At 36.9% G+C, this 23,749-nt stretch overlaps 2 protein-coding genes across 17 annotated transcripts in view; one reads left to right on the top strand and one right to left on the bottom strand.

Moving 5' to 3' along the window:
• Window positions 1–4,795, bottom strand: part of CCDC66 (coiled-coil domain containing 66) — a 31,487-nt gene extending 26,692 nt beyond the window's left edge. Inside the window, exons 1-2 of one of the 2 annotated variants that reach the window (XM_015875024.2) lie at window positions 4,695–4,795; window positions 684–757 (exon numbers count right to left, since the gene is read on the bottom strand). The gene's annotated coding sequence lies outside the window, so the exon portion shown is untranslated. The remainder of the gene's footprint in view (window positions 1–683; window positions 758–4,694) is intronic. The other variant, XM_015875026.2, reaches the window with a different exon arrangement.
• Window positions 2,402–23,749, top strand: part of ERC2 (ELKS/RAB6-interacting/CAST family member 2) — a 369,824-nt gene continuing 348,476 nt past the window's right edge. For 3 of the 15 annotated variants that reach the window (XR_001557971.2, XR_004308817.1, XR_001557959.2), the window contains exons 1-2: window positions 2,409–3,211; window positions 14,111–14,905. Coding sequence is in view for 2 of the 15 variants with exons in the window: in XM_032447283.1 (XP_032303174.1) it covers window positions 14,249–14,905 (657 nt within the window). In the remaining 13 variants the exon portion in view is untranslated. Of the gene's footprint in view, window positions 3,212–4,823; window positions 5,082–14,110; window positions 14,906–23,749 lie in introns of those variants that run through there. The other 12 variants (XR_001557970.2, XR_001557967.2, XM_032447283.1 and 9 more) reach the window with 10 other exon arrangements.

Below are 23,749 nucleotides of genomic sequence, written 5' to 3'. Positions count from 1 at the left end.
TCAGGACCAGGCTCAGTGGAATACAGCTCAAAATGCATTTCCCTCAAATTCTGAAGCACACAACTGCAGGTGCTTGCTCCCAGTTATGCAGCAGAAGTGATTGAGCTCCATTTCTATTTACATTTGCTTGTGTTTTTTATTTTTATTTTTTAATTCTTTTGAAACCCTTAGAAACAAAGCACTAAACAACATGAATTTTCGTCAAACTATGGGAGACAGAGGTGCTGCTGGAGTGTTGTTTTCACAGTTAGTAAGAAAAGAGAGATAGGGAAGGAATAAAGGGAGGCACTGGAACAAAAGACAATAAGTAACATTACATGTTTTCTAATATTAGTTTGAATTTCTTAAATTTAAAACAACTTAATAACAATGAAGAACTGTATATGTTTTACATTTTGTGTTTTCCACATCAGTACATCATAGGCTAAGGAAAAGGGCAGCCTGCAAAACTTCTATTTTGCATCCATTTTGTTTGTTTAGGGTATAACTTACTGTTCTATAGACAAAGAACCAGCTATTAATTTCTCTGAGCTTTTCTCAGGTTCTTGTGCATGGTGTGCTCACAAAGAATTACAAATAATTTATTTTAAAGGCAGAAAACTTTTCAAAAAGCAAAAAAAAAAAAAAAAGTAGATAATCCAAAAGCATATCTGAGAGTAGAAACTGTTAGCTAGTTAACTCACCTGATTGGGCTTGCTTCTTTTTATGCTTAATGACACCCACCTGTATCATGACACCAAAGACAACACAGATGTTCCTGCAATCAAATTGAAATGAGAACTTTCATCAGCTGCAAAGAGGCCAGTCTTAAGTGTTTATTATTGTTATTATCCTGCACTTTGTGTTTGGATTCCAGTATTGTCTTTGGTGTAGGGAATTATCAAGGAGTTTGGATTATGTGACTGTGAAGTTGAATGGATCTTGTTTCTGCTATTGCAATAAATGGTTTAGCTGTACTTTTTTTTTCCTTTACTTGAACTGCACATTATATTTTCCAATATAATTTGGCAAAATATTTCTTTTCAGAGCTCTGCACCAAATGGTGTTGTCCATACTGGGTATATTCTGTTCTTTGGCATTAGTAATACTGACAGGCCCCTACAGATGGTCTACTACTCCAAGAGAGGCTTTGATTAATTCTGCTACAAATTTTATTGTGAGCCTCAATCATTACAATATTGTTGCAGCCCTAATGTAAAACAAAGATTATTCCTTGGAAAGGGGATTCGTGGACACGCTACTGGTCTTTTGTTAAAACTATTTTGGTTCTTGCAGACTATCACAAGGCCTGTGGCCTCTGTTAGTGAATGAGTCACAAAAAGAGAATCGGAAACTGATGTTTTGCTCTTTTCATACAGAGAGTGATGGGATGTCATGGTGTTTAAAAAACCATCAGAAACTGACAGTACTTCTAACAAAGGTCCTGTCATCATTACAGGACTGAGGCAGAACTGGCATTAGCAATGCAGACATCTCTGTAAGATACTCTTATCACACAACGAATCAAAATTAAGCAATAGATTTGGAAACTGGACACTTGTGCATCGAAGCATTCAGTGTGGTGAGCCATATTTAATAGTGCTTGTGAATTTTCTTCCAGATGTAGACTTGCTAACTGTTCAGGAACAAAAAGGAGAGTTTTCTGTTTGCTTTTTAGATCACGTTAAATTATTTGTATACAAAACCACATTTCCTCTTGTCAGGTGTCTCCAAGGACTGTTTTTCTATCCACCACTTCCATATTTTTAACAGAAATTTCTTCAGGTAAACATGTCACTTTGAAAAGCAGCTGAAGTTTGTATTTTAAAGTTACTTTGAACTCACAAAAAGCACTTGCCCCATATTGTAATTGTTATGGCAGTATGTAGATACAGCAAGACTACATCTCTTCCTTTGGAAAACAGACAAAAAACAACCGTACTTTTACTGTGATTTGCATTCTAGCTTTGTTTCGAACAGTTGCATCTCTGAATAAGCATTCACAACTAGAAAAACATTTAAACTATCTTTGGTTAATGCACATCCAGCAATTAAGTGACTGTTAGATTTACATGTGATCTGTTGAGATCAATTGCATTTGACAAAGTTTTAAATTGAAATTTCACAAAAGCTGTTTTTCTCAGTAGTGTGTTTGCAAGAGAGGAGTAAGATTATAGTATGATAATAACAGCTTTGAAGCACCCTTTAGAAACATTGTAACAGCAATGAGGTTACAAAAAGGCAGGTAGAACACATTGTGAAACTCTTCATAGGGAAGGATAGGAAGTTCCATTGAAACTAAGGACTGAGGGTGCTCACCTATAATAGAGAGCAACTCATGGAAAAATGCAATATGAAGAAGAGGGGGAAATGGGGGCAAAAAGCAGTTCCTATGATGAGAAGTCAAACCTTTACAAAGGTTTCCTCCACTCCTTGTAATGCAAAAATAAAATACAATCCCAGTTATAATTTTTAATGCAATCTGTTGTTTTCTAATTAAAAAAGCTTTCAGGCTTTTTATAGCAGCTAATCTCTCTGTGCTTTTTTAATATAGAAGTTAATATGGATGTCTTCTTAATTACTTTTGCACGTAAGCCAGAATATAGGTTTAGATTTCTTTTTCCTATATATGTGTGCACTTGCAGTAAATGGACTTTAGATCCCATGTTCTCAAGCACCTGGCTTTGAGCATTTCTGGCCTTTGGCGAACAGTGACAAGGAAGCAATTTGTCCTCTGCAGCTTTACGCAGACAGAGGTGTATTTTTAGGCTATCTCACACTGAGTAACGCACTTTCCTTTCAGACATCTACAGGGTGGGGACTGGAACCCAGGGCTGTGCAGTGAATGGGCAGAGACGAAGGCTGAGGAAGTTGCGGTACGTGGTTCTGCTGCTGACGGATCTCGCTTGCTGCTGCCCCCGGCGGCAGGCGGCCCGGTGCTGCTGAAGCCCAGATCCTCGGGAATGCTGGGAATGTTGAGTCAGGGACTGGCAGCCCAGCCAGCCGGGCTCGCAGCTGACTGAGGGACACTCGCTGGGGGACAGAAAGACGAGGGACAGGAGCACGCAGCCCCCCCCCAAAACAACAGCGGGATCCCTCTGCCTCTCCCCGTGTGTGCTCGGCGGCCCCGGCTTTCCCTGCTGCCTCCTTCCTCCGTGCAAGCGAGATGTCAGCTGAACGTGATGTTGTAAAATCCATGTGAGGACGAAAGACAGATGCAACGATTTGAAAGGTGAGAAGCTTGAGTGAGAATATGGCTGTGATGCATCGCTGTGAATGGATTGGGATTAAGGCAATTGCTAGATATCGCTTACTGCAACTGTCTGGTAGTTGAAACTGGAAATGAAATTGCAGAGGCTTTTTATATTGCCTCAGAAATACACGGTAATAAATGGGACCAAGCGCACATCTAAGAGAGTGCCTCTCCCTACAGAACCATCAGCCAGAATCCCTTCTTGCAGTTTTACCTAAATGCAACCATAGGAGTCCCTTTCTCTGTGTGTGTGTGTGTATATGTGTGAGATCTCCATTTAACAGTATTACTGCTATTAAAGTTTTCTAGAATATAATTGCCAGGCTTTGGAAATTCCTGGCTTTATCTGTGAATGCTGGGTAATGTTTGCTGCTTTAAAATTGTGTTGAAGGGGGGGGGGGGGGGGGGGGGGGGGGGGGGGGAATGAGAGAGATTTCTGTTTTAGCGAATGCGAGGCAGAAACAAACAGGAGGTTATTTTGCAGTTATATAATTAATGAATACTTCCAGAGGTTGCTCTTTTATGATGCTGTGTGTGTTTTTTGTTTTAGGATCATTTTAGGTAGGACAAGAGTGATGCAAATGATTCATTCCACACACACATTCACCGAGGGTACGCATGCATTTTTGTTCAGGGCCCTGGATAGCGAGATGATGGAGGTGTTTAACATATACATATGTACATATTATTAGCGTGTGATTGATTTTTAGGCGGCTACCTGCTAAACCCGTGATGGATGGATGGGAATCTACTCCCTTAGCGGCGAATTGATTATTTCCCTTTTGATGGACACCCCTATCGGCCACTTGGCGCTGGCAGACACAAGCTCGTTGCAAATAGGCACAGCCAATAACTGCAGCCAAGAGGAGGGCAGATCCCACTTGTCAGGCTTAGTTTTCTGGTCGGCTTTTTAAATCAGTGCTTTCACTGAACTATTTGTTTGTTTGGGATTTTTTTTGCCTTTTTCCCTCCTCCCATCCTATTCCCGTTCCCTTGCCCCTCTGTGTACACCCCGGCTGCTCCTTCCCGGCAACCCCGCCGGCCCCAGGCCCTGCCTGCCGCCTCTCCCCCTCCTTCGAAGGGCGGGGAAGGTTCCCCCCCCCCCACCTCCATTAAGTGACATTTCATTTCCCTGTGGCGACACTGAGGACGGAGACGATCCTCCGCCTCGCCCGCCTGAGGGTGGATGCTGTAGGGAGACATTACCGCTCCCCTCCCTCCTCAACACGACCCCCCAGCGCTGCCCCAGAGGCTCTTTCCAGCCCTGCAGGCAGGGAGGTGCGATGTAACCCCCCCCTTTCTTTCACGACCACCGTCCCGGCTCCCTGCCTCTGCTCCCCGCAGACAGCGCCTCACTGGGACCCCTGTATCAATCTGCTGGGAACATTCCCTTGCATTTTAATAAGATAAAGCACTACCCCGTGCCCCGCCACCCCTTGGGAGAGAGGCTCCCTTTATCTACCTGACTCACACGAGCCGCCTGCGAAGAGGAGGAAGAGCGGACAGCCCCGCTCTCTCCAGCACCCGCAGCAGGGCCGGGAAGCAGCGGCCGCTTCGCTCCTCCCTGCGTGCCTGGAGGGAACGCCCCGCTCCCAGCGCTGCTCCAGGGCGGAGGCCGGTGCTTAGATTTGCTCAACGCCCCGAGGCTGCTGCACGGGGTCACCGTGCTGGTTGCACGGAGTCAAGCAGCTCCCTGCTCGCTGCTGGGGGTCGGGGGTGTTTTCTTCACCTGCCCTGTGGGAGAACGAAGGGTTTTTGTTGCCCCTGTCCTCATTTCTTCCTTCCTTGAACGCGAAAGGGAAAAGATGCCTTTTTAAGATCTGCTTTTGCACGCGCGGAGCCTGTGGTGGTAAGTTACTTTAGTTCCGTTGTATGTGGTGGAAGGTTTCTTGTAGTTTTAACTGTAGCAATTCAAAACGCAAGGCTCGGCTTCGTATTGGATGCGTGAGTGGGAACTCCAGATCTCCTCGGTGCTTTGGAGGAACCTCGCCATTATTGTGGTGTTGTCGCATGAGAGTAGGTGCTAAAAGTACCGGCTGCAGGAGGCGGCTGGGGCACCACGTGCTTTTGGAGGTGCTGCTGAGGTGAGAAAGGCTGTTACTGTGCTGGGCAAAGCGTGCTCCGGCAGCCAGCTCAGATGCCATTACCCTCCTGTAGGTCCTGGTTTAGGTGGTGGGGCTCAGCATGAAGGTGGGTGAAATTGATTCCTTGCATTAAGAACTGTTTATTTCTTTGCTCTTCCTGAGCACAGGTCTCTTCTTATCTCCCAGCAGTTAGTGGTAGAGTTCATTATTAAAGTATCGAGCTCTCGACTCCCTTTGGAGAAGACCCATCTCACCACTTCTCTCTCCTATGAGTTCCTCAGCTCACCTTACTCACTGCCAGTCAAATGCTGGATGAGATTATGATGAACAATAGCATAAGGTGTAATTATTCATGCTAGTAGTCTCCTATCTTTTGCACGCTCTGGGGGCTGTAGGTGGGAAGGGAGTGGCCAATATTCTTAAAAGCAAAATATCGAATGAGCTCATTCAGCCATCTTGGAGTGAAACCTTTAGAGAAGTAGCTGTTTGCCAGGCGTGTTTTTGTAAGGGATTGCTCAGGGTGATTTTCTCACTTTGGGAAGATGATTCTTGCAGACCTTTTAGGGATGACTAACAGAGAAGTGTGGGTAGTTCACCCTTAAAGAGGGCGAGGCAACCAGCCAGTGTATGACTTCCAAGGCAACATATGCTCTTCCACCTGTATCTCTTATGGTGTTTATTACATTTTTATCCACTATGATGCAGTTGTTATTCTTTTTGCTTCAGTTAAATTTAGATTGTAGGAGGCCTGGGGTATGCATGGAGATGTTTATTTAGATTCACCTCAGAAAACTGTTCTGGCATTGCAATATTTTTGTAACGCAGCTGCTCTTTTATTTGTGATGTTCTATTTGTTTTCTCCAGGTTTATGGTTGCTTCAAAATAAGTTTACCAGTTGCTGTTTTCTTTGGTAGTCTTATATGCACTTATCAATAATGAGGGTTTCTCAACTTATTTCACAGTGTTTGTACTATCTTATTTTTCACAAAGTCCAGGAAAAAGTGCAAGAATTAATTTAAAGCAAAATGAGAATATATCTTCTTTTTTGAGGATTGTAACTGACCAAAAGAGAGCTGAGAAATGGAAAAATAAGCTGTAAAATTCTCTAGATGAACTGGACATGGTTTTTTCTTCGGGGTGATACAAGAAAATCCAAATGCAGATCAGTTGAAACATCAATTTAACCTTTTCCCAAAGCACTTTGTTTTTAATTGATTGCACTTCTTTAAATGTAATGATTTATATTAAGATTACACTTCCATCATAATAAATAGTGAGATTTATGACTGTTTGATGCTTTCCATATGCAAGGTGTGGCTTCTCTCATCATTACCCACTCCTCCTCCTTTCAACTGAACCCGTTTCCTAGGTGAATGATGTGGGCTATTTGTGGCAACCAAGAAAGCTTATAAACAAAGATATCCAGTGTTTTTGTATGGGAAAACATGCATATCTTTCATGAATAAATGTTTGTAGTCTGGTATTTCAGTTTTAATATTGCTTTCATTTTAGAGAAATATTACGGTTCATTTAGTGATGGTGGTTTTGAAATACTTGGCTTTAAAATGCCTTAAATAGTCAGCTTTTGTTTTGCAGTGCTTGTAACAGCCTCAACAAGAGGCTGACAGGTGCTGAGCTCTGACCCAGAGGAGAGCAGTAGCAAAATGTCTTGGCACTTCTCTGAACAAGGTTCTGTTAGAGAACCTAGAATTCCTGCATGATATTGCAAGTGCAGGCTTTGAAGTGGACATGTTCAGAAGGTTTAATAACACTATGATCTCTACTTTGTAGCAATAATGAGAGGGAACTGTAGTGTCACGATTTCTATTTTTAGGTTTGCGTATTTAATGTGTCTTAGAATTTGAGGTGATTGGGTATGTGAGAACATATTATGTTTTGGGTGTTTAGAAAAGCCTATATTTTGTCTGGGAAGTTTTAGGATCAGGTTTTTGAAAGGTGACATCAGTTTTCTAGACCACAGTAAGGGTAGCTTAAAAACTCACTTTCACAGTCTGACAGGAAATCGCTAGAGAAAGCAGTGTATGCAAACTCAGCTAATGACTGCCTAGCTGTCTATAACGTGCAATCTTTTTCTAAGGGTGTCAAAGAAGTATAGGAAAATTGGTGCTGTTGCTAAATTTGGTTTAGCCGATCACACAGAACATTGGTAATATGTGGAACGCTTTCCCTTCTGTTAAGTCATTCGCTTGGTTTAAATGGTGCCAATTGGTTTTAATTGGCCATACTATACCACCAACTTTGAGAGGCTAACAGAACACTCTTATTTGATTAATTCCTATTTCTAATGGAGGCTTATTGTGTCCAGACACAGCTCTCCTATTTGGCATCTATTTGGATTGTCTATTCACAGAAATTAACAAATTAAATGGATTTGGAGACCTTAGTACTCTTAATTCCCCAAAATGGATTCCTTCTTGTCACATAGAAGTTTGATTGTGTTGGAGGCTGTTCTGCTGCTGCTTCACTTTTCAGTATTGTTAACTAAGCACTTCTCATGGTTAATAAAATTAATTTACAGGTGGTTTGCTGATGTGTTTATTTCATTATGTCTGTGACATATGCAGAGTCTGAATCCTTTATTTTTAATATAAAGGCATAGGCTGTACTTCTGTGATCACATGAATTTGGATTTAAACACTTTAGTACATTCTTTTCCTCAAAATGTTTGTTGAAATTTTGGTTCTTACAGTCTGTGTCTTTGAACAACTTGGGTTAGTGGACAAACATGACATGGAAAAGCATGATTGTTTTTTCATGCATGAGACACTGTTGCTCTCAGATGACTCTCTGGAAGGTGAACTTTGCTTTATGAAGCATGCTGGTTTTTGGTGGTTAAGTACTGGCAGTTATCTGCCTTGGCTTTCATTTATATATCTCATTCACAGGCCTCATTTAAAATCTACTTAGGTGATTTGGTTCTCCTTAAATTTTTTCCTTAAGAAAAGCAGTTGTGGTAGCATTTGTCATCAGTGTGAGATGTTCACAGCAGAAGCCTGGAATGACTTCTCGCTTGCACTTGTGAATTGGCACGATTATGCTTGACTAAGGGTTCAGTGTCAGTGCAAAGGTGGAACATGAGGTCATGTGAAGTTGTTAGCAGCCAGAAGTGGCTGGGAAATGGTTTTTAGCCTTTCCTGGGAATAAAGAAAAAGAGACTTGTAGAAGTGAATTGCTTTCAAACAGTTCTGGGGAGCTGACTTTGTGCTGAATGTAAGTGGTAATGTCGTAAACCACATGCATCACCTATAGAGCCTACATTCCTTCGGAGGACTTTGATCTAATGTGGTTGGGGCACAGCCAGTTTCATTTTTTGGGTGTGATCATAAAAAGTGTGTACCCTTCCATCCTGGTGAGAAGAAGAGAGATGTTCATTATGTTTTTATCTTCTCATGGCTTTGAAGAATGCTGGATGCACAAATAGATAATTTTATTTACAGTAGAAGTCAATATGCGTAACACTACTCTCAGACCCAAGAAATGTAAAGGGCAGACTGGTGAATTTGACGTATCTCCCAGTATTTAAGAATTGACTATTATCTAATTCTGTAGAAAACACAGGAAGTTATGTGGTAGTCTTATTAGCTGGTCCTATGGCTATTCTGTGTTTTCTTTTGAAAAAAGGAGTTTTGTATTTATAAAACAAACAAACAAAACCCCACAGCTTTATCCTGTAAATATGTAACATTTGTAATGCTGTCTTTAATAACATTCAAGTGAGAAACCTTAACAAATTCAATTGAAAACAATCCATTGTGTAGAAGCATCTCTGGCTATTTCTAAGAAATTTGTCTTAGAATGGAAAATTTTACATTAATGTGAATGTCAATATTAATAAACATACCCAAAATGAAATTAGGCAAACCTTCCTGTTTAGTTATAAATTCAATCAATTTCTTTGTAAATTATTTTCAGGTTTATTCCTTTATTCCTATGACAAATTAATTGCTGCCTTTAAAGTGCATTTAGTGTTTGTAGTATATGTATGTTATCAAATAAACAGCCTTATGTTTCAGAGTATTGGAATGAATGTTGACAGTATAGATACCCGCTGCTGTGGGAACAGACTTAGGTTTTTGTCCATATTCTACCACTGTGACCTTAGTTCCTTTCTGTTTATTTATGGGTGCTTGCCATTATTAATACTTCTGATTCTTCTGATCTGTTGCATACTTAATTAGTAAGGAAAAATTCAATATTGTTACTTTGCTTCTGTCATTCCTGATTGAGTCATTTGTGTCTTCTACTGTTGATCATTTACAACCTTGTTAGTGAGTGTATATATAGCAAAGGGAAAGAAGGATACTAGGTGATGTTTTATGTGATTCTGCTTACAAAAGCTTTCATGAGAAGTAATGTAAGCATAGGTAGATTAAATTTTCTTTTTGAAGTGTAACTTTTCTGAAGATCTTATTTGTATCATTTTGAAGATTGAAGTTGGTCTTTTCATCATCTGAATTCAATGAGCTCTTTCTGCAAGGTCTAAATGGAGCAGCACAGCAGCTCTCCGTGCTGGTTCCTCGTTCCCAAATATTTGGAGTAATATTTTGCCTAATGTCCTTTCTTGTGTGTTATATTGTTCTGTCATCATACAACTGCAGTAATATTCTCTTTAAAAGGTGTTATTTATGCTCCCAATGGGCTCCATTAGTTCTGTGTAAGTGGGGAAAAGCAAATGCAAAAGGTTACATGAAAAATTAAAGGTTTAATTCTCTTTGTCAAGGATTCAGATTTCTTTGCTCGCGTACAAAGTGGAAGTGTGGACCAGATAGAAAGTTAGCAATATGAAGTGACCTACTTGCTGCTCTTGGGCTGCTCTAAGGCAAATGTGATTTCTGCTGAGAAAAGGAAGCTTGGCTGTTTAAAGTGTGTGTGCATATATATATATATATATATATATATATATATATATATGTACATTATTTCTGACTTAAGTTTTGTATTTTTTCCACCCCTTACCCCAAATTTTCTTTACCTTCTTTTACACAATTATAAAATAGAAACTTGAGCTAAATTAAGTGTGCTGTTTTAGTCATTAGCTGTCTACAAGATAAAGTAGTGAAATTAATGCTTATTGATAAATAAAAGGAACCTAAATGAAGATGACATTACTTTTAATGTCATGTATTTATTATTTTTCAAACTTCTCAGGAGTAGTAGGATAATGGGAAGAGTTGTGACACTATTTCCTATGATTAGAAAAGTGGGGAGAAAAACAAACAATTTCATCAGTCTGATAGCGATAGGCAGAGAAAAATACGTTTCCCTTTATGATAAAAACAATAAGTGTCTTGAAAGAGCCACTGTATGAACCAGCACTTTGTCCATTTTTTTCTTACTTGACTGAAATAAAAAGTGCTGTACTGCTCCAGTTAAAGAAAGGATGTGCACATTTAAAATCATTCTCCATACATAGTTTGCGTCAGATTGCTTTTTCTTTTTTTCTTCCCCAAACCATCACAGATGATAAAAAGCATGCAAAAAAAAAAAAAAAAAAAAAAAATTTTTTTGGAAGATGTGTTAAGCTCCTTTTAAAGCAGTTAGCTACCAAGGTAATCTAAAATGATCTGCCAGAAATGTCTCAGCCTTTTGATCACTGCTTTAAATACATGTGTATTTACCTTGGCTGTTGTGTACAGCTCTGCTGTTTGTTGTGATAAGAGTTTTAATGTGTGTATATATATACATACACACGTTGTTTGTCAGAACTTTTAAATTTATGGAACAGAACTTTTTTTCTGCGAGTCTTCTGCTTTATGTGGTACTTCAGAACGTGAGATGAATTCTATCATAGAATGCATCTTCTGCATCATGTCTTAGTTCTTCTATTTTGTTGTTTTCAGTTTATATTTTGGGAGCTGTATATGATTAAATGGTTTTGGGGCAGTTTGGAAGCCACTGAGTGTATGAAATTATCAATCTGATATTTCTGCGCTGAGCTGTCAGTCTATATTATTTGGGGAGGACAGCTGTAAGGGGAAGGTTCTCCTAAAGCTTTCATCAGTATTACAAATGTTTGAGACCTTGGCTGAATGTGAGTATTGGCAAGTAGTTGTACAAAGCTATTAAGTATTTGGCTAATATCCAGACTTCCTGCTGACTTGGTGCCTCTGGCCAGAAGAGACATAGAAACTCTAATTGGGACCTGAGCTTTCTAAGCATAAACTGCCAGGATTTTTTTATTTATTTTTAATATTACATTATCTACATTATGGCAATCACTCTGGTGCTGCTATGCCTGCCTTTGAGGACCGTATAAACAAAGTTATACTGATGCAATGTCAGAAGCTAGTTCCAAGTTGAAACATAGATTTTCAATTGAAGATAAGGAAAGGGGAACCTTTTGCCATAGTTTAAACAAAATAAATAAAAAAAATCCAACCAACCCAAACCTAACAAAAATAACACAACTACCATCATCACCAAAAGGAAAAAGAAGGAAAAAAAAACCCCCACAAGTTTTTATGAAAAAATTTTCATGAAAAATGATTTCTTTGCAGCTGAGATCTAGTTATAGTAGTCTGTGTGCTTCCTGGGTGCAGTGTCAATGCTTGGTCATATGGTGTATTTGTCATGGTAGTATCTGATGAGTAAAGGTTTAAGCGTTTTGTTGTCTCTTGCCCTGTGCTTCTTTACTGGTGACTTTATACAAATGGTATTTTCCATAAAATCTGCAGTGGAATAGCCACGCTGCCAGCACTTGCCTGTTTATGAGAACTTTCATGAGAAACTGGTGAGAATTGTGTGCGTTGTGGCTACATGTGGAATTGAACATCTCAGACTGCTACACTATTTAGACCTAACATCGAACATAAGGGACACGGGATGTAATAAAATATTGTGAGTTTTGAGAGGTGAATGAAGAACGAATGTCATAGTTCCATTAAAAATCTATTCTGACACCTCAAGCCTTTAACTGTAAAGATCGACTTTCCATTCTATTTTCTCTATCGTCATGATTCACAGTGTTTAGAAAGTGGGCAAAACAGCTCCCGGTCTATTCTGAGGTTGAGTTACAGTGCACATTTTTGACAGACGTTATACAGAAAATTCTTACTTTGAACTTGGTGACATCTTTGACAAAATTCACCTTTTTTTTGTGGGAAAAGTCTAGGAATACTTAATAACTGAAAAAAAATTATTGGGTTCTGTGACAATATATCAAGGAAACCATACTTCGACAAAACATATAAGTAATGCTTTTGGGAAGCACATGAAATGTGATAGATTTTACTGTAGTATAATATTAAATGCTGTTTTATATCTGTGTACATATACAGAATACTTAAAAGTCAAATAAAACAGTGTTTTAAGTGTTTAGATAATGTTGAATCCATGATGTTATTGTCTGCAGAATGCAGGTGATGGGATAAAGGAGAAATTTGAATGCTCTAAACCTAATTTAGAGCAGCCATCAGGAGTATAGTGACACAGGCTTTCACAGCTTTCATATATTTTGAGAATTTCATGGCTTTTGATGTACCTTTTGGTAAAGAGGTGAAAATTTGCAGGATGGCTACTAATATGTAATAATAATTGAATCAATTAAATAAAACATTTCAGCTAGACACATAACAATAATTAAACACTTTGTTGATTGTCAAATGTGATGAAAATATACATATACAAAACAATTCTTAGAGTTAATATAAACCGTGTGGGATAACCAGGGGATCAGGTGAGAACTGGGCACGCTTCTTGTTTGCTGGCATCAGTAGAATCTGCATTAGTGTTTCATGCTGATGTTGTTCACTTGCAGGACAGATATTTTGTATCAGATATTTAGCAAATAATGTATCTATAGGTAAAGAGGATACTTAGAGGGAGTGGTTGAAGATTACTGGATTAAAATGGATCCAACCATTGCTCTTCTTCCAATTATCTGTAAAATAAATGATACCAGATTTGGTTAATGAGCACCAATTAAATTAATACAATCCATTTCATGTATAGTAATGGTACAGTGTATGAAAACAGTAAGAATATTTGATCCAAATCTATCTGTTTAAATAAGTTATGAAGATAGTTCTGTCAAAAGTAACATGACATGTATAAGGGGAAAAAAAGAAAGCTATCTGTCAGGCACTCCTTTTGTAAATGAAAACCTAGATGACTGCCATGTAACCTTTTCTTGAGAAGCTGATTAATAACAAATACTAGCAAGCCATTACTTCATTCAATAGAGAATGTGTTGTAATACTGCACTGTAATAGTTTAGGAGGAAATATTCATTCAAATTAGCTTTGTTTTGTTAATTTTTCTTCCTATAGTGTTTTCAGTTGTTGAATCTGAGCTATCAGAACATTGTTTTCTTCTAAATACCTCTTTATGTATTTATATATGTATCTATATAAAATAACTTCCTTGTTTTAAGCAGCCTTTTGAAAATGGAATACTTGTTTTTAGTAGTCCACACCGCCAACAGCAGTTATTGTGTTCTCCTTTATGTAATTCTTTCTGGTCAGTCGCTTAAGTCTAATATCATTCCACTTACCTGCTGAAATGCTTTTTTGGTTCCATAATGCAACATAAAGCTTGTTACAGTAAGTCAAAATATGAGGATATTTTTTACAAGAAAGAAATGAGCATTTTTTCCCTCTTGTTTCAAAATGCTTTTTAATCTGTCATCCTAAATACAGAATGTATTATACATTTTAAGTTCAGATTAGTTGCTTAAGTAGTTAAACTATATGCTCTGAACTTTCTTCACTGTGAAATTATTTTCTAAGACAAGAGGGAAAACTTTCTTATTTTGTTATATCTTTGTCGTTCGCAGGTATCTGAATCAGAAGGATTTTTGCCTACTGGAAGAATGCAGTGAAACTGCCAATATTTCTAGCTGGGATTATAAATTTAATACTCAACTTTAGTCTTACTAGTTTCTTACTAAACAGTACCTCAAAGTAGAAGAAAGATGTACGGAAGTGCAAGAACAATCAGCAACTTAGAAGGAAGTCCCTCCAGATCTCCTCGTTTGCCAAGATCTCCTCGCCTGGGCCATAGGCGAACAAGTAGTGGAGGAGGAGGAGGAACAGGTAAGACGTTATCAATGGAGAACATCCAGTCCCTTAATGCAGCCTATGCAACATCTGGACCAATGTATCTGAGTGACCATGAAGGTGTAGCTTCTACTACTTTCCCAAAGGGCACAATGACTCTTGGAAGGGCTACAAATCGAGCTGTGTATGGTGGTCGAGTCACAGCTATGGGAAGCAGTCCTAATATTGCTTCAGCTGGACTGTCCCACACAGATGTCCTTTCTTACACTGATCAACATGGAGGTCTGACCACATCTTCACACCATCATCACCATCAGGTTCCTTCTATGCTGAGACAGGTTAGAGATAGTACTATGTTAGACCTGCAGGCTCAGCTTAAGGAACTACAGAGGGAGAATGATCTTCTCAGAAAAGAACTAGACATTAAAGACAGCAAGCTGGGATCCTCCATGAATAGCATCAAAACTTTCTGGAGTCCTGAATTAAAGAAAGAAAGAGTGTTGAGGAAGGAAGAAGCAGCCAGAATGTCAGTTCTTAAAGAGCAAATGAGAGTTTCACATGAAGAAAATCAGGTAAGTGGTTCTGAAAGTTTCTTTCTGTTAATTCACAGTTAAGTACTTGGTATTTTACTTACAATATTGGATCAGATTTGACAATAACAAGATTTTATGTTCTGTGTGCATTTGGCTGCTAAGCAGTAGAAAAGGACTTAGAATCTAAATGCAGCTTACAGTTTCCTTTGTGCAGCTTTTATTTATTTATTGCATTATAGCCAAAGAGAGCCATCATTTGTCACCACAGTACTATGTACTTTTTGTTTTTTCAAGACTTCTATTTTTTTTTTGGTAACTGTCTAAGGACACTTTGCAACATTTTCTGAAGAGGTGAATGAACAGTTTATCTAAAAGTATAAACAAACACCAAGAAGCATATTTTGTATGAACCGCATAGGGATTTAGCTCTCTAGATTTTATCTTATTTTTTAAAGTTAAAAGAAGGTGTGATTTCAAATTCCCAAATGAAATCTTTAAGATTCTTCATGTTACAGAATAAAGTTGAAGTGGTGTTTTCAGCTGTGCTTCAGAGATCTGTCTTAGAAAAAGTCTGTCTTGTAAATATGTACTTCAAATACTTCTATTTGCAACACAATAATCTTTTCCCAAAACTATAAAAATGTTAAAGCTGTATTGTCATGCTTCATGAGACTATTTTACTTCACAAAGTTATATAAAACAGTAGCATTGAGTAGATAAAAAATTACCATATTTCTTTCTCCACATACTTCTTGGCTGCTGGTCTTATTTAAAATTGCTCCCTTTCAGACCATCTGTTAACTTTCCCCAGACAAAAACACAATCCTGTGTTTCTATCACTTCCAGATTCCCAATCTAAACTTCTTTACTGGCTGGCAGACAGCAGCAACTGATTTTTTTCATATGCTTCTCTGAGCTTCTGATTATCATTACTTCTTACTTTTTACTTTTTTACTTTTCAACTTTTAGTTACGTGACATGCTGTGGAACTATCAAATTTCATCCTGAATGATAGCAGTCAGGGTCTTGATCAGGAATTCTATAAGTGAACAAATGTATTTTCTTGTATAAGTAGAATGTTTAGACTGATAGTACAAGGTAATGAATTTATAATGGATGAACTAGGATGCTGCTAGAGCAGGTATTATAAGCGTATTTGTTGGAGGTTCTTTCAGAAGCTTTGCTGATTAAATTGCTTGAAAGCTGAGTCAATACCATACCAAAGGCCTTGCAGAAGTCCAGGTAGACGACACAATATACTGATGCCTTCACTCTACCATAGAAGGCCACCAGGTTAGTGAGGCATGATCTGATCTTGATGACTCCGTGTTGGCTGTCACAGATCTTCTTCTTGAGTGTGCCCTAACATAGCTTTCAGGAGGATCTGTTTCATGGTATTTCCATAAACAGAGGTGAGGCTCACTGACATGAAGTTTTCTGGATCTTTCTTTCTACATTTCATAAAGATGGAAGTGTTGTTTCCCTTTTTCTGGTCAGTGGGAACTTCATGTGACAGCCACAACTTCTGAATATGGCACCCCTCGAGCTTTTCCAGACAGGAGAATGTTAGAATGTGTGATAGTGGAAGGACATGCAAAACTGGGTGACACAAAAAATATCAACAGAATTAATTCCTAAGATTGTTTCTTGAGTATCCAAAATCCCCCCCAAAACTTATCCCTTTTACTTGGCTGGTTCTTTTATCATGAATTAATTTTTATCAGTTAACATGCTGTTTTTATGACTTTTTAAAAACTGAATTAGATTTACTATGGTGTCATTTAAATAAACTATATGCTGAGTTGCATAAAATAATGGCCCCTATCCCAGCTTATAAATGTCTTTGTTTAATACTATGAAATTAATACAAATCTGAGTCACTGCACACAGTGGACAGTGGCTATTTTTCTTTTGTGATGTGTTTATATGATGATGTTGGATATAAATGGTGAGTTTGATCCTTTTTATTTTATTGCTTTACAGAAAAACAGGTAATGTTAAAATGTTTAATGTTTTCTTTGAAAGCATATTATAAATTTTGATTTTCCTTTGAAGTTTAATTCCTGCCCTGATACTGCAGGAGTTTTAATTAGTGAGAGGAGAAAGGACAAAAAGGATACTTAACAGTTCCTCTGAGAGACGCATAGGTTTGAATACAGAATTATTCCTTGAAGTAATTTTTATGCATCTGTAGCAGTATTAATAACTCATTGATGCTTAACTTAAGAGAGCTGATAAAATATATTAATTTAATCAGCAGATAAGGGAGTGAATATTCATAAATCAGAGTTGTGAGTCAATAATATTTTTCATGCTCTTCATTTTTAATTTGTGACAAGTATTTAAGTAGAAAACTAAAAGAAAATATGCTAAAACATTTCAAAATGTTTCCATTCTTTGTATTAAACTGTATTCCTAGAAAAACCTTTGCCAGACTAGCATATGTTATCTAATAAAAATGATAAACCATACTTACTTTGCTTTCTGATGCATGGCATGTTGTACAAAGGAAACTTGTCATTAACCTGCATTGTAAAAGAAGAGACAGAGATAGTAAATGGTATATTCTATTTCACTACTACAATATAGTATTTGTGACCCATGGAAGTATGCTTTAAGCTATTTTTAAATTCAATGTTTTCCACATGTTCATTTGTTTTATTTTCTGTTTGTCACTGTACTGTTGTCTCCTGCTTTCTTCATATTATTTTCAATACTTCTCTGTTAAGAGATACATGCATGCTTGCAGACTTCAATTTCATTTTGGATGTTATCATCATTCTTTCTTCATTTAAAGTAATTTACCCTGATGGCAATTTAGGTAAGTGCAAAATACTTCCACTTCTTATTTTTAAACAAGAAAAGATACTTAAGTGTTTGTGTAATAGATTAAACAGTAATGAGTGAGTGAAACTGTACCTGAAGATGGAAGACATAGTAAAATGGAAGGATGTAGTGGTGTGGGTTTTTTTGAGTATGAACACTGAAAAAAGGTTTTGTCATCTATGTGTGCATGTAGGGAGAAGAGTTCAAACAGCAGGACTATTCTGATGATGAATGAAGATATGTACTTGGGAAGTACTGAGCAAAATAAAGAATATGAATGTGCCCAATGGGTGTGTGTGTGTGTGTGAGTGCTTGTTTACTGTTGACTGAAGCCTTTTGGTGGTATTCTGCTTTAGAAAACAATGCATATATATAATGAGCTAGAAAGCAGGACTCATTAATATGGGATTTGTAGCACATTGAAATGGTCTTTTGAAAGGAATACTAAGTTATATTTTTTTTGTTACTAATCATATTAGAAATGAAGTTTTTGAAAAGCGATTTAAACTTACAAGGCTATGAGTAAAAGACCTGCTTTAGTTATCTGGGTTGCCTTTTTGCTGACTTTAAAAATGTGCAAAATGTAACTCGTTGTCAATTGTACTGGTGCCATCATTTTTCTCATTCCAATTACGTGTTTACATCTTAGAAAGTGTCAAATAATAATTGTTGGTAAGTTTTTCTTTATGAAGAAGTATAAGCAAAGCTAATCGTGTTTTAAGGACAGGTAGACTGACCATAGGAAGGAAACAGACCTTTATTAAAAGGTGTTCAAAAATGTGGAGTTCTGTATAACTCAGGACTCATCGGCTTTGAACATACTTGTATCATAAGTTATCACATCTAGTGTCTGGTGCTACGAAGAGAGTTGCTACTCCTAAATGTGTTTTTTATTATTATTATTTTTGTACTTTAATGATGATGATCATCTGCTGCTGAATTTTGTGATTTCATACTGTTAAATTTCCACTGCAACTTCAGACAAATACTGTGTTCTATGTCCCCCATTGTGATGTGTTTCCAAGTATGGTTCTGATTAATAATCAGAATTATATTAATACTGTGTGGGTTCAGATTCTGATTTGATCTGCTATTTGCTTCGTACAATGTATCTAACACAGTAGAGACAATACTATTATGAGCTTTTCTGGTGCCGTAGAGTTGAGCTGTAGAAAGCGATTAGTTTCAGGGTATGACTTGCTACTTGCATTTATTGCAAGAACATCTGGCAGTTGAGCTGGCAAAAACAACAACAATATAACATTCAGAACCCCTGTGTGTATTTTACAGGAGATAACTTTTGCTCAAAGGGTATTGCCTGCAGTGGGAACAAATAACTTCTGAATTCAGTAATTTTGCAATATTTGGCCTGTAGGATGGGGAAGTTGTATTTACATTTCAAATTTTAAATTTCCCTAGGCATCTACCACAATCTAGTTATTATTCTCACTCTTGGCATTTGAAGATGATATACAAAGCTAACAAAACACATGTGAAAAGAAGGCAGTCAGTTTCATCTGAAGTGCTCTTTGAACCCTCAAGGGGAAGGAATAAATGATGTTTTTGCCAAAAGGAAACTCCTGAGGCAAATCAGTGTAAATGTTTCAGTGTTAGAGATTCAAAGAGCATGGAGGTCTTGTAAGGTAATCTCTATTTCAATTCCATCTACAGCTGAATGAATGTGAGGTCTCTAGCACATCACTTTTCTGTCCAAGAAAAGCAAAGGTCAGCAAAAACTAGAGAGAAAACAACACACATTAAGATCATTTCAGATGAGCTAAAGCAAGCCTTGAAATTATGCCTGTTTTTTGCTCAGACCTAAGATTTCCATTTAATCAACTACAGTATCAATCACATAGAGTACAATTTTAATTACAGAATCTCTTTGAATCAAAGAAAAGAGCATAGAAAGAAGCAGGGGATTCTTTAATTTAAAACATGATTAGAATTTAAAAAGAATTACGTACTATGCATAAGTAGTTCCTATGTATTTAAGTCACCTTCAGACTGATGTTGCAAGCAAAGCTCTTTCACTTTGTAGGTAGAAAAACTGAAAGAATATTCTTTCTTAGTGAGAATAGTCTCTCTTAGTGAGATCTCTTTCCTCTGTGTGATATTTATTCCAGATAGCTAATAATTACCACTGAAACAAAATGCTGTTAACTGAGCTATTTAAAGAATATCTAAACATCATGGTGTTGTATTTCTGCTTGATACAACTGAAGGCAGTGATGAAATACTGGCTTGCCGTTTAAACTATACTTGTTATACTTAAAATATTATGTCAACAAGTGTATGATACAAAACCAAATGACTTAAGTAAAAGTACATACATAATTGTGTGTATTTTTCTATTTACAAATTATACTGATAATACTACATTCCTTCCTTTTGTCAGAAGTTTCTATTGTATTCTTGTACAATGCCCTTGTGGACCAAATTTATTTTAATTTATATCAACATTTATTTTGTATTTATAATAAATGTATTTATTTCCTAAGTTCTCAGTTTATTTGAAATGCAACAGTATAACTGTATAACTTAGTGAATAACATAGTAGTTTCATTATATTAGACTTCTGTCTTCAAATTTACCAGCAGAGTTAAGTAAGGGAGGAGGGAACTTTAGAGAAGAAAGCACAAAAGTTGCTTAAGAAAGCATTCTTTATCCCGTTCAGGCAGTTTATTCCCTGAAAAGGCAAAAAGCTGTAAGAATGAGAATTTGAACAGTTAGATGAGAATACTCATGATAGGCTTTTCCACCTGACTGCCCTGCATTTATGACTGACTTCAGAACTGTAAAATGAGCAAACAGTGCGAGTTTATCAAAGTCCAAGAAAATTCCACATAGTATTTTATGTAGAATCACTTCAGATTAATAATTCCCAAATACAAATAATCTCTCCCGATTGACTTGCATGTTATTGAAACGATTTAGTTTCTTTTTTCTGCCACTTTTCTAGTGGTTTCATTTGCTTCAGCAGTCTGCTTAAGTGGAATAGTTCCGAGAAATGAGTTAACAATTCTTAGTTTATAATTGTAGTTTATGCTTTTCTTTAGACTGAATGATGCAAGAAACTAAAAGACCTTAGAAACTTAGAAATATTCACTAAAAAATAATAGTATGTTTCAGTTCTTTGTTCAAAGATCTTTAATTTAGCTGCTGCTCTTCTGAACATTTTAAGAAATGAATGATTTAGATAATCTCTGTTTTTCTGAGAACTGTGCTGGCTGAATTCCAGAAACAAACTGTGTACAGTAGCTAAAGAAATTCATGTTGTGTTATGCATGGGCAGCTGGAAGTGATCACTGAATAAACAGGATTTTTTTTAAAAATTTTTATTTGTTCTTAGCCTTTTGGATCTACTGTGAATCTTGAAGTTCAGAAACTGTATTGTCAAAACTTTCATAGCTTTCAAGCATATGAATTTCATTCCTCTATTGCTTTTGAATATGGATCTCTGCCATCAACTTGCTTATGTGGTTTCATCGATCACAGAAGTATTTTCATACTTTGGAGACCTAGGCGTTGATTTTTATTTTATTTATTTATTTTCTGTAGTATGAAATACCATATCAGCTTCCCATCAGCTCAAGACATGATTTCCCACTATTTTAGTTGTGTGACTTCTTGCTGTGCCATAAGGGATTTCATGATTAAACATCAGTAATATTGAACTAGAATATGACCTTTCAAACTACTCTGAATTTTGCAAAACAAATACTCACATTAATCTTTTACTAATGTTATCTCATATTTAAAAGTTCAAAATTTAACTCCTGATGGTCATTAATTCACTAAAATATAAACCAGAAGTTTTCATATCAGTAGAACACACGTACCTTACTTGATGTAGCTTATTTCTTACTGTTTGTTTCATTTCCATTTTTTTCCAAAATACATCACTGTTCTGGAATCACTCTGTAGGGTAACTCAGTGCCTTCAGAATGAACCTCTGAAATGATACACTTTCAAGATCAGTCCAGAGTTGAGTTCAAGACTTTGTGCACTTGGTAGTGAACCCAACCCACACTTTATTTTGCTTTAATGACCATTAATAGCAGTTCTGAAACAGTAATAAAACTGAGGAAAAATTTGGGCCATCTGGTTGAGGAAAAATGGAAATGGAGACAAACAATACAGCTGCTACTCTTGCAGGGAACAGCATGCACATAGGCAGAAAGATTCCATTGAAGAATCACAATAATCAGAATTACAGTAACAGGGGATTCACAGGTAAGGAAGTTTGACTATTACCCAAATATCTACACATCAGAAATAATATGCCCTAGTTGGCACTGTAGCTCTAGTCTAAATATTCTAAACAGTGATTTCAATCTGGGTGTCATTTTACCTGCTTTGTTTTACTCTTCTGGCTAGACTGTGGATGCGTTGCTGGATTCTGTGCTTGATAAGCTATGCCTGCCACTTTCTCAGGTTATTGTTTAAATCTAATTAGCCAGACTGACTTAGAACAGATGTGGTTTTACCCTGAGTTGTGGGCTCTCCCTTTTCTTTGATTTGAGCACAGAACAGATGAACATATATATAAAAGATGAATATATATGTATACACACACATGTATATATATTTAAGGCACCCAGCAATTTTTCTATATGTTTTATTCTTTAATGTACATAGAATACGTAATCAGTACCTGTATAGAGACTAGGAATTCCCTTTCTACTGTCAGCAAGATAACTATAATAAATTAGTCATACTTGTTTTTGTTATATCCTTTCTTATCTATGAATTTTGTGTTCTTGCTTGCACAGTGGTAAAGCTTACTTGTCTTTCCTCAAAAGTGTTTTGGATATCTCACATTTCCCTTTATAATCTTTGTTAATGAATAACCCCATAAAATAATTTCAGTGTTTTCTTCAATATCGTAAAGGAATTGTCTTTGCCAGCAACATAGAATTATACCTGTTCTCTCAAGAATCGTTACAGAATATCATGTTACACTATCTAACATCAGATAGCTATAAGTCAGATTGTAGGTGGAATTCTTAACCATATGATTTTGATTAAACTGAAAAAAGCATCTTGAACCATTTCATGCTTAAAGCCTGTTGGTTAAGCAGTAAAGGCATCCCTGTAAAATGTGAGTATCTTCACGTGTAATGGAGTGATTTTTAGGAGCTCCTTAATCTTAGACTTAGACTTTTCCTCCTTCCTGAAGAGTTTCTCTCCCCTGTATTTTGCTCCCTTTTTTTTTTTTTTTTTTTTTTTTTTTGGTCAGAAGTGATTAAAAACCGCAATATACCTTTGTGCATGTTTTCCTAGGAGGTTTTAGTAGGGCAGCAGTGCTCAGCTACAAAGTATCTGCAATGCCTCTTTTTCCAATCATCACAAGATCAAGTTTGTACCCACAAACCTCCAGTTTGCATAGCTGGAGGAAGCCAGTGTGCATAGATATCCACTAGGATATCTAGTCAACAATATAAGCATGTGAATGGGTGCAACTTAAGATATTAGCTAATAAATAGCAACTAGAGCAATTATGTAAAGTAAGCATCATTGGAAACTTTTTCCATAAGTGAGGTACTGTTACCCTCTTTACTGCCTTCTCTTTAAGCATTGAAATCTAACAGGTTTAAGAAAAACAAACCGAAAGTGAGAAGAGCAGGCCAGCAGTTGATAGGAACGTTTTATTTCGATGTTTAAAATCTTAATGAAAGCTATTATTATTTGATCACCTGTCTAGCTACAGCTGAGCATAACTTGCTTTCCTCAATAATAAGTTCTAAAATATGTCAATCAATACACAAAGGATCTGCAATAGCTTCTGGTTTTGCATATTGGATTTTCACATTCCTTGCAGTGTATCTGTCCCTTGTGGTGAGTTGCTGCATTTTGTACGTTATGTAAAAAATACATTAATGAAGTACGAGTGGGATATAATTATTTGCAATGAAAAGAATCAAAATAATAAGTTATGTCTTCTGACACTTATCAGAATATCACAGAGATACAGAGGCAGTTTTCAGATGCCTCTTAGCTGAAAGCCAGTTTTACATTTGTTCTTTTGTCTCTCAGGTATCTCTGCTCTTTGCT

This window comes from Coturnix japonica, chromosome 12 (assembly GCF_001577835.2).
Source record: "Coturnix japonica isolate 7356 chromosome 12, Coturnix japonica 2.1, whole genome shotgun sequence".
Classification (NCBI taxonomy): Eukaryota; Metazoa; Chordata; class Aves; order Galliformes; family Phasianidae; genus Coturnix; species Coturnix japonica.
Note: the sequence above shows the minus strand (reverse complement) of the source record. Positions and strands in the feature narration are given on the sequence as shown.